Consider the following 12,121-nt stretch of genomic DNA (forward strand, 5'->3'; position numbering starts at 1 on the left):
GATCATTTAACACTATTGTATCCAAAACTCTCCTCTCTGCCTCTACAAAGGCCTTGGAACGCCCAACAGAACCGACCGGCCGCCGTGTCGTCCCCAGCCCACAGGCGTCACTGGATGCGGATATGGAGGGGCATGTGGTCTGCACACCGCTCTCCCGGCCGTGTGTGAGTTTATGAGACCGAAGCTGCTATTTCTCAATCAAGTAGCTCCTCAGTTTACCTCACAAGTGCTGAGGGCAGCCAGTCTGCCAACAGCGCTCGGCATATCGGATGGTCACCTATTCAAGTGCTAGCCCAGCCGGACAGCGCTTAACTTCGGTGATATGACGGGAACCGGTGTTAACCACTGCGGCAAGGCCATTGGCCAACACTATTAGATAGGGATCCAAAAGCTAAACAACAAATAGAAAGGAAAGTAATATTTTCCGAGATTATTTCTCCTGCTTTCATAGTTACATAAGCAAAATTGAAAGATACAACGTCATAGGTGGATCAATAATATGAGCGAAAAATCCAAGTTTCCTGAGGTTACGATTTTAAATATTGAACCTTGCATCAACAACTTACTTTCAACAGCTCGAATACAATTGTCTGACGATACAGCTTCTAACATGAACAGTGCTTAATAAAACAATTATGTGCACTACAATTCGTTGTTGTTTCAATGAGCTCATACTCGAGTTTGTTGATGTTGATCAAAATTTTGCTGCTCTACGAATTTCTTTGTTCACGGCTACTATAAATACACCTTTTTAATATGGTTTTCCGGACAGTATTTGAAATTAATCAAACAAAACTAAAGGTGGATATTGACACTACTCTGCAATGTGGACTTCATAGTTCTGTTGCTAGTAGAGCTTGGTGTAGATAGATTAGTTGTACCCAATTCCTGTGAATTATGATTTATCAAATTCGCGCTTACGGAAAGCTCTGGAACATTGCAGAAAGTTTAAATACATTCAAAAACATCTAAGGAATTCCAGAACGGAATTTATATAAACATAACCTGATCATTTCAGTTCATTCCCCAGTGTAAAACATATTCCTACTACTTCAGTTCTGTAGGAGAAGAACAGGTAGCTGCGACTTCAGCCGCTTATGACCTCGCGTGACTTCCGCCATTTTCTAACCTATCCCACCAGAACTTGCTTTTCCACAGTGAAAGATACGAAGTTACCTTAAAATACACTGTACACGCACACACGCACAACACAAACACAGGAGGGTGACAGTGGGTGGTTGCGAGTGCAAAGTGACACAAAGTGGCATTTAGGATTACTTTTATTTAATATTGCAGGTTTTAAACAAAGTTTCTATATATATAGGGTTCGCCCCCAGTCTATTCCCTTCTTACAAAGTCCTTTTGGTGTTGTGGCAGTATTTTCAGAGGTGTCTTGCTATCAGTACCGTGCACACACTAACAGACACACACACATACACACATACACAAGAGAACTATATAAAATCTAATCTTAAACACCGGTTTCAGGATCTCACTATATAGTAAATCAGTCTGGCTACAATATTACAGTACCAGATTATTTTTGATAAAAGAGTTTTCTTTTTAAAAATTGCTTTGTAGATTTACGACTGAGTGCCAGTTAAGTGGGATTCTGAAATATTTGCTGCATCTTGGCTATATCAGCTTGTGGTGAGCTGCGAGAAATTGACGTTTTTGTAAGGTAATAAATATTTAGTAATTCGTAAGATGTGTGTTGTTTAATATTTTGTGTGGTAATACCAAAATATCTTGCTTCCAAATTGATCTAAGGTTTTGGTATAACTTAGAACAGTATAGCGATTTTTGAATTACTAGTCGCGCTGTGATCCGCTTTTTCACATGAGACTGTGAGGTTTCCAGCAAGTCAGAATTATTAAATTCACTCTTCGGTAACTATTGATAACGATTTTAATTACCTTAACCGTCTGTAACCACGTTGTAGCTGGAATATCAGGGTACTGCATAACGAAAGATCTACTTAACCCATGTATGAAAATATAAACAATGTGTGTGACGAATAACCAAGGAGATATCCTCGGATCTGACGGAACTGTTTGAAGAGGAACATGGCGCCGCCTAATCACCCAAAAGATTTATCCTTCAACCTAATAAGTCTAGTTCCCCATCAATAAACATTACTCTTTTTCTGTTGCAGATTCATTGTGGTTCTATATTTCAATTTTGTATTGCCTGAGCGGAAATTTTGAACCATCAGCTACGTTATTACAACAATGAAAAACGCCCATCTGATGTGGAGAAGAAATCCCAACAGTGCTTGAAAACAAGATACGACATGCACATCATAGTGGTACTACGCTTTCTGCCTTTGATGTGGTCAGTCCAATTGCAGCTTTTTGAAGGATCCGTCCACACCAAAGAGTTCGTAGCTGTAGCCATTGTCCTTAGGTCTCTTGCTCTCGTCCGCGACGTATTTGTCCTCTTCCAGAAACCATTCTCTGTGCTTAACCAACTCAGCATAGACAGAGTCTGAAAATAAAGAAATAATTTTTATTTCTGCATTCTTTTAGTAACTTATGCTCAAATGCTAGATAATAACGTACATTAGACTCAGATATATGTGATTACATAAGTTTCCTTTTGTGAGCAAATTTAATCAGCAATGTCGGCGTCCTCAGCAGAGTTGTCAGTGTTGACGAATCTCATGCGGAGAAGCTGGGTAAGAATCGCGGTACTGATAAGGGTTTTTCCTCGGTGGGAAGAGTGCGACGGGGTACTCTTAGCCTCCTGATGGCATTTGAGGAGCCACTTGAATGAAAAATATCGGTCCCGAAGTCTGGAAAATGGACAACGGCAGGGAGAGGGTGTGTTGAACGCACGACCTTTCTTACTAAATCCACCTGACGCCACTTGGAAAAAGATGACACGGCGGCCGGTCGGCATCCATTGATCTCCAGGTTCCAATCGACAAGTACGAGCAGTAATATCATACGGTTCAACTTGCTACTTTATTGCGTCGCAAACTTCTCTTTCGATAAAACTTTACTGTTTGGACATATTTTTTCTCCTCTCTTGAGAGGGAGTATGGTGTTCACAAATAAGTGACTTGAGAGAGTAATGCTGTTTCATTATTTTTATTAGTTTTATGCCTCGAAATTGGAAAAGTGCAGTTGAAATACAAGCACTTCGTAAAGGTTGTAAAGGGCTCGCAAGAGACACACGCTTTAATATGCCAATATCCGAAATCATTCTTATTCTAGGAAGAGTATGACGTTTCTTGAAGCACTAATAGCTTAGAACTTGTGTGGAAACCATAATTACCACAGCATATTACATTAAGATGCAAATTTGTGCTGTTGTCAACATAACGGAATCCTTTCTAAAGGACAGCGGTTGGAAACACCGTCCTGCCGATCACATTTAGGTAATTTCTTAAATAGTACATAGGAAGAGAGGTCTTATGAAATTGAACTTTGCATGTCGTCTACGTGAATCGCACACATATTGCAGTCTGTGGGATACAATGGTTACACTTACCACAAAACACAGGCTATCAACAACTAAATGGGCTATCTCTTGAGGTGGATTGAAAATAAAACTTTTTTTTTTAGGTCTGACTTGACCGTTGGGTGCAAAAGGACCTAAAGTAGCTGCCTAAGTTTTGTCAAGGTTTAACACATTTTCATTGTTTAATTGTAGTCCATCTAAGCGGAAATCTCGTTAGTGCAGTAGTACGCACGGACTATGCTTTTGTACGCAGAGTTTAAATTCATTCATATGGTTCAAAGGCAGTTTACTTTACGAGAAAGCAGCACGAGACCCCAAAAGAACAAAGGGATGCCATAATCAGTATCTGGAATAATAACAAAGGGAGAATGTCAACAAGCATTAAAACGAAGACCACACAAATTAATCCGTCATTTCCCATGGCAGCTTCAGATGCCACGTGCAACTATAAGATCCTCAAAAAGCTGTTGCGTTTGTATTCATACTAGTTGCAGATTCTGCAGCCCATAAAGCCCTATCACAAGCAAGAGTGATATCGAGTTGCATGTGAAATACTTAACCGAATCACCCGGAATCCTACTTTGCTGTCAAGTGTGATGTTTTCTGATGGAACCAGTTTCCATGTCTCTGGAATCGTGTACGGGCATAATGTTCGCCTTTGGGACTCACAGAATCCTTACAGTATCTCGGAAAATGTGCGAGATGTTTCGAAAGTGAACGTTTGGTGTGGTTTCACGTGCGACAAGGTAAATGGACCGTATTTCTTTGCTCAGGATATTATCAGAGAGACGACGTACCTAGACATGGCGGAGATGTTTGTTTTTCCCTAGACTGAAGACCTGGAAGCAAACCTTTGGTTTCAGCGAGATGCTGCCACACCTTAGTCGTCGTTAAACGTTCGGATAGCTCTAAATTGAACATTTTCAGGATGCTGGTCTCCTCATCCTCCTGACACCACACCATTCTTCTATGGAGATCTTTGGAGGACTGGGCATTCGCCATTGCAATGCACGACCTTCAGAACCTCCGCATTCGAACTGTGGAAGTGATCGGCTGCATTTATACGGACATTTTGCATCGGACCTGGATGGAAGTTGAACACCGAAGTGTCTTACGTGGATGTGTTTTAGCTTGATGTTATGACGTTTTTCTTGGAAACTTTTAATTTATTTCATTTAATTTTCTGTTGGCAACAAATTAAAAATTTGGTATTTCGTTGTAGACAAGTGTAGTGGGAAGATTTTGTTACCTATAAAGGAGAACGGTGCGCGCTGAAGAGAAGGGAATTCTCCATCCCGTCATGTCTCACGTCCTACACTACGGCAATGGTATCTTCCAGACGGACTACTGTCTGTATCACAGTACCAAAATAGTGCTGTAGTGCTTTGAGAAATATGATAGTGAACTCACGTTGATTTCATGGTCACAAAATTTACCTCCTTTGCACCTGATGGAACTAATCGGGGACACACACGAGCACACAAACCATCAACCCCGTAATTCGTGGAATGCGTCATCTGTATGTAAATATCTAGTGTACCACACCTGCAGAAACCTACTAAAGACTTACTGAACCCCCGCCTCACAGTACAGGTTTTGCTTTGTTGGGCCAACCACACTGTTAAGGACGTAATCGTATCTTTTCTGCTCGACAGAGTATTTAGAGCATGAACCGCAGTTCACACTTCGCAACTTGTTGAGGGGCTTGCAGACGAACTGTCTGCAGAAGCCAGCCGACAGGTATCAGAAGAGTGAGCTTGTAATACGCACTGAAATGGATAACTTTCAGACTGAGAACAGAGATATGTCTAAGAGGTCGACAATCACTCACTTGGAGATTTTAGATCTTTTGTTTCCGAGGCTGTGCGGATACTCAACGTCGAGGTCATCAGCGCCTTTACAAATATTTAAAGAAAAGAATGTGAGAAAAAGAGCTAAAAACGTTGTCACACTAACTCGCTCACTCATTCACTCCAGCCTCACTAGCATTTACCCACACAGACACTCCATATCACAGGCTGGTGGTTTTACAGGATCATGGTGTTGAAGTTCCTGTCCTAAGCTCTATCTGTTTAGCTGTATTACAGAAGCATGTAAAATAGTTGGAATTAATAGAAAAGTTAGCAATGCAGATGATGTTACTAGAGCTTGAGGCTCTGTTTGATTCTCATGGGTTTTTGTTGGTGACCATACTGACGAAGCACGGAATCTTATCTGAAGATGAACTGCCTGTTTATCACATATAGTAGAGAAAACCACATTATCCGCAACCAGTCATAGAAGAGTTTATTACACAGCAGTCATGAGACTGTATCATAGAGGGAAGTACCTGTTCTTCGAGAGCAACAATTTGGTGATCATCCAAAAAAAAAGTACGTGGCACAAAATGATATCGTTCTTGTTTTATTGTAAGGTCAGATTTAATGTTGGGAATCTTACTCAATAGTTGTATTATGTACAGCTGTGTGCTGTCTACCATCTTATATCCGTATACTCTTCTGTTGGAGTGTTAGTTGGATAAGTTGAACCACCTACTTATTTTATTTTGTATTAATCACTGGTAGGAGAGTAACGAGTGAAGGATGTTTCACAGAAAGGGTACAACAGGAAGACGCATGTGACCGAAGAGGATTGAGATGTATACCGAATGAAATTTTCACTCTTCAGCTGATATAAAACTTCCTGGCAGATTGAAACTATGTGCCGGACCGAGACTAGAAATGGGGACTTAGCCTTTCATGGTAAGGGCTCTACCGTCTTATTTTTTGTTTTTGAACTGTCTATTGGACCGAGAATGGAACCGAGGAACTTTGTCTTTCGCAGGAAAGAGCTGGTTCATCAAATGGATATGGTACCAGGTTGTTTATTTATTTCCACTTTTAATTTTTTATATTTTTATTTTTATTAATTTCTTATTTTTTATGAAAATGAAACTTGATACACATAAATCCCAGAATGTCCCAATACCACGATGAAGTGACTTCCATCAGGAGTCTAGGATAAATAAATCGAAACCACTCTCTTTCCAGGACATAACGGGAGCGGCAATTTCAACTGGAAGAGTGATGACAGAACTCTCCAACGAGAAAGCAAAGATCAGTGGTAAGGTGTGTCACTGACAAAATTACGCTTCCCAGAAGTATTACTATAACCAAAAATTCATCTATGTACCGTAATTTAGAGTTAATCGGCCATCATCGGCATGAGGAGTTAGACTGGCTGGTTGAAGACACATACACTCCTGGAAATTGAAATAAGAACACCGTGAATTCATTGTCCCAGGAAGGGGAAACTTTATTGACACATTCCTGGGGTCAGATACATCACATGATCACACTGACAGAACCACAGGCACATAGACACAGGCAACAGAGCATGCACAATGTCGGCACTAGTACAGTGTATATCCACTTTTCGCAGCAATGCAGGCTGCTATTCTCCCATGGAGACGATCGTAGAGATGCTGGATGTAGTCCTGTGGAACGGCTTGCCATGCCATTTCCACCTGGCGCCTCAGTTGGACCAGCGTTCGTGCTGGACGTGCAGACCGCGTGAGACGACGCTTCATCCAGTCCCAAACATGCTCAATGGGGGACAGATCCGGAGATCTTGCTGGCCAGGGTAGTTGACTTACACCTTCTAGAGCACGTTGGGTGGCACGGGATACATGCGAACGTGCATTGTCCTATTGGAACAGCAAGTTCCCTTGCCGGTCTAGGAATGGTAGAACGATGGGTTCGATGACGGTTTGGATGTACCGTGCACTATTCAGTGTCCCCTCGACGATCACCAGTGGTGTACGGCCAGTGTAGGAGATCGCTCCCCACACCATGATGCCGGGTGTTGGCCCTGTGTGCCTCGGTCGTATGCAGTCCTGATTGTGGCGCTCACCTGCACGGCGCCAAACACGCATACGACCATCATTGGCACCAAGGCAGAAGCGACTCTCGTCGCTGAAGACGACACGTCTCCATTCGTCCCTCCATTCACGCCTGTCGCGACACCACTGGAGGCGGGCTGCACGATGTTGGGGCGTGAGCGGAAGACGGCCTAACGGTGTGCGGGACCGTAGCCCAGCTTCATGCAGACGGTTGCGAATGGTCCTCGCCGATACCCCAGGAGCAACAGTGTCCCTAATTTGCTGGGAAGTGGCGGTGCGGTCCCCTACGGCACTGCGTAGGATCCTACGGTCTTGGCGTGCATCCGTGCGTCGCTGCGGTCCGGTCCCAGGTCGACGGGCACGTGCACCTTCCGCCGACCACTGGCGACAACATCGATGTACTGTGGAGACCTCACGCGCCACGTGTTGAGCAATTCGGCGGTACGTCCACCCGGCCTCCCGCATGCCCACTATACGCCCTCGCTCAAAGTCCGTCAACTGCACATACGGTTCACGTCCACGCTGTCGCGGCATGGTACCAGTGTTAAAGACTGCGATGGAGCTCCGTATGCCACGGCAAACTGGCTGACACTGACGGCGGCGGTGCACAAATGCTGCGCAGCTAGCGCCATTCGACGGCCAACACCGCGGTTCCTGGTGTGTCCGCTGTGCCGTGCGTGTGATCATTGCTTGTACAGCCCTCTCGCAGTGTCCGGAGCAAGTATGGTGGGTCTGAGGCACCGGTGTCAATGTGTTCTTTTTTCCATTTCCAGGAGTGTAGATAAGAGAGATGTAATGGAATAAGTAGCTCGAGTTGAACCGCACTGCGTCTCACCTTGGTGCTGTTTGTAGGTTTCCGCCCTCTCTCGGAGCCCAGACAGTATCGTTTAGTTGGCTTGGTTGCAGTACTTTGTCTTCTTCTCATGTTGACTGGCGCTACTCGGTCTCGCAAGCATTGCCTGGCCACTAATGGCAGCAGCGGCGGGTATCGATATGTAGTATATGTTGCCGTATGTTTGGGGCGACGTCGTTGTTTAACCGGGTCGTGTGAGTGCAGAGTTCGGTTGGGCACGGAGCACAAGCCAGGACGGCTGGGAACGCTGGTAGCACACATGGACTGCCGGATGGAAGGGCTGTGGTCACGAGGGTAAACCGGATCCCGCAGTCTTTAAGATGAGCGCATATCTATCTAAGTAGTGAAACCTCCACCATTGTGGTATCCCTGCCCTGGGGTTTAGTGTATGTAACGGAAATCTACATTTCCTCGCCTTGGTGCTGCTGTCCGGTAAGGCGTGTAGTTTTGACAGGTTTCTTTATTGTAGGCCGGTTGGAGATTCCTCTACTCTCGTGATAATGATTCCTTTCTAGTTCAGTGGTTCTAAACACAGTATTCTGGACGTAGAGCATGACCATCGGTTCCGGCTTTGGAATATTGTTCCATCGTTGCATTTGGTTTGCCAGACGTCAGGTAGCTCCAGCAAGATTATCATTAGTCATTCGTTGCCACTAGTCTGACTTTCCGTCTTGTGAGGTAAATGCAACTCTTGGATGCCTATCTCATAGCTCACGAAAGTGTTTGCTGCCGGACGTTCTCAGAGAGCGATTCCTGGAGCACCATCTGGGTCAGTTGCTTGTTTTTTTAAATTAACTTTTGCTTTTGTATTTGCTGTTTCACATCAATTTTCGATATTTCTATATTATTGCCGTTGCTGATTGTGGTCATTTGCCTTGAAATTTTAATTTGGAATTTCTATTTTACCAGTAACCCTTGAAACCTTATTTAGTGCCATTCCTGGCGCCCGATGCCTTCTGCTGCGTTTGTGGCGACTTACCTTGCTATTTGAATACCTGTAAGCTGTAAATTGCCGCGAGTCATTAAACAATTCTTAATTTATTGCCATTCTTGTTGTATAAGGCCTTCAGCTTGTAACGCCGGAAATGCATATCCTCCTATTTCCATCTATTGTACTATAAATTTTTTTCTTATTTTGATACCTGAATATATGACATTTCTGTGCCTTTATATATTGTAATTGTTTTACTACTTGTATATATATTTATGCATCTATGTCGATGTAGAATTGGTTTGTCGATGTATAATTGGTTTGATTAATACCACAAAGTAGGTAATTTGTACAGTATATAAATATAGAGTGTAATATTTAACGATTTGCTAGATTGCCATGCTTTTGCCTGACCAAGAGGACATTAAAGAAGTTGTAATTAATATGTAATTAATTTTGATTAAATGATTTATGAGTAACTGATTCTTAATCAATTGAAAAATCCAAGCTGCTATTTTAAGTTTTCAGCTGAGTCACAGTAGACTAAGGAATGTAAAAATGATATTGTAACTAGCTGTAAGATTTCATAAATATGTGATTTACTAGTCATTGCCGATGTACTTAGACGCTGTTTTAAGTTTCAGGCTAGTACATGCGTATGATGATGGACAGTGTTGAGTTATCCACTGTGATAGTGTTAATGGACTCCTTGAGATTACTCGGGAGTGAGTTTTTCCGAAAGAAATCAGTGAAACGGACGTTCTGGAAGTGCCGTTACAAGGGCGAGTGAGATCAAGCGTGCCGCACAGGCGGGCGCAACAATACTGGCGAGGCGGAGTCGCTGTCGCCTCTTCTGCCGCTGTCGCCATTCTTTGTACTTGCGGGTACGGAAGGCGGAGTTGTTTTTCTTCCCGGACAGCTGATGTGAAGGAATTCTGCTTTCAATATTTATGTTTTCTTTTTTCGATCTGCTGTATATTATTGTCTTGTTTAGCGTTAAGTGGACTCTCAAGACGAGAGTATTAATTGTGAAAAGGTTGTATAAAAATGTGTATTCTATGTAATTAATTATTAATTTGCGTATTTTGATCTACCTGTTTTTATGACCATGTATTCCATTTCTTGATACTGTTAGGAATTTTATTGATTTTAGAATAGCTAAACCATTTTCTATGTTTTCTATGAATTTTAATATATTGTCAACATGTTTTCTTTTGTGTAAGATGACAGAGTGGAATAAGATTAGGAGTGTCTCCACTCAATTATTTTGGTCTAGAAATTGGTTTATGGTTAATTAGCCTAATGCTACATTTTCTAGATGTTTTGAGCATATGCATTTCCGCTGTTTTTTTCCTTTTTGGGACATTTTCTGAGTCTGTTTAGGTTACACGAACATCCACAGACAATGTGGGGCACGTGTAATGCCGGAAATGCATATCCTCCTATTTCCATCCATTGTACTATAAATTTTTTTCTTATTTTGTTACCTTAATATATGACTTTTCTGTGCCTTTATATATTGTAATTTTTTACTATTTGTATATATATTTATGCATCTATGTCGATGTATAATTGGTTTGTTTTGTAAATATTATTTGTATTTTACGCTGGGTCTTGCCTAGGGAAAACTATGCTGTCGAACGAATACATCGATAGGTCATGTGGAGAACCAAAGTGTTTAGGATCTTTGGTAGTGTTAACTCTGCCGCGTGGAGCGCGGGCAGAGCAGAGAGTGTCTGGCTGGAGTAGTGCAGTGGAGCAGGTGTGTTGTGTGACCCTCCCGCGAGTTGCCGCGCTTTCGGGGTTTGGCAGCATGTAATTGCGCTCGACTTGCTATCTTAGTTTCTGACATGGTTTCGCGGACGGGAAGCGTTAGCTGGCACACATCAAGAGCCCGTTTCGGCTGGAGACCGTGTCGAGAAGAAGGCGCGCCAACATCCAGCTTCTGCAACGGCGACGGCCGACAATGAGTGACTGTCGCCACCTCCTCGATCGACGACTTCAAACCTTCAATCAGCCAACAAGGAAGACTGGTAGCACGTAAAGTTTTAGAACTGTATGGCAGACCTCAGCTTTTCAAACTGTCCAATTCGTCTCACCAAATTACAGCAACTTAGAATGAACCTTTGTTGCTCATTGTCCCAATTGCATTACCAAGCAGGGTCCCTTCCTTTTCCGAAATGAACCCGAGTGTCATTGAAATTCAAACGCGAGCATTAAAGTGATATAATTCCATTTCACTGCTTTAATTTCAATGTTCAGTTAAAGTATTCATAGCTGGCTACAATATTTAGATTACACAAGCACAAATTAAGAGTGCGAGTTTTGTTACCATATTTTAGCTTACCTGTGACTGCAGCTCAGCATGGTACGTACTAAATTTTACTATTGTTAATTATTCAGAATCATATAATTCAAGTTCAAAGTTAAATCTCTTATTTCTAAATTGCGTAGATTCAAGTAGCTTTTGAAATGATTGTTGAGGTAGCCCAAGACTAACCGTATTTTACTGAATTTCGATGTGCTTCAGAAACAAAGCTCATTATTAATTTCAGTCACTAAATTAACTTTCAATTTTCCGGTTTTATTAATTCCTTTGCTAAATTAAGTCATAGTGTAGCGAAATTTATTACTTCTGACAAACTTTCAGTTTTCACACTACACGTGTCAACCTTCAGTTGCCACGCATCTAGTGCTAATTATATGTGTAATAACCTTTCTTTTTCAGTTACTATACTAATTGTCCATAGGACTGGCGACAGTAATTTCCCCCAAATGTCAAATATCTAATTAACGCCAATTAATTGTTAACGTGACGACCGCACATTTACTTTCTTTATTAGTTTTACCCTTTTCTCAAAATTAATTTCCACCAATTTCATTTGCATTTTTCCTTTCATTTAGATGAAACCTTTTCCTCCCTCTTTACCGACAGATTAACTTCGGTGACGATTGTTTTTCCCAAATTCCCATTAGGTACACGCGGTTTAAT

General features: G+C 42.2%; 1 protein-coding gene across 1 annotated transcript in view; it reads right to left on the reverse strand.

Annotated features, from left to right (window-relative positions):
• Positions 1–1,262: 1,262 nt before the first annotated feature.
• LOC126259456 (alpha-tocopherol transfer protein-like) overlaps positions 1,263–12,121 on the reverse strand; it is a 62,829-nt gene continuing 51,970 nt past the window's right edge. Inside the window, exon 7 of the mRNA XM_049956282.1 lies at positions 1,263–2,487. Coding sequence (XP_049812239.1) covers positions 2,336–2,487 — 152 coding nt within the window. The 3' untranslated portion in view covers positions 1,263–2,335. The remainder of the gene's footprint in view (positions 2,488–12,121) is intronic.

Source organism: Schistocerca nitens, chromosome 5, assembly GCF_023898315.1.
Source record: "Schistocerca nitens isolate TAMUIC-IGC-003100 chromosome 5, iqSchNite1.1, whole genome shotgun sequence".
NCBI classification, from domain to species: domain Eukaryota; kingdom Metazoa; phylum Arthropoda; class Insecta; order Orthoptera; family Acrididae; genus Schistocerca; species Schistocerca nitens.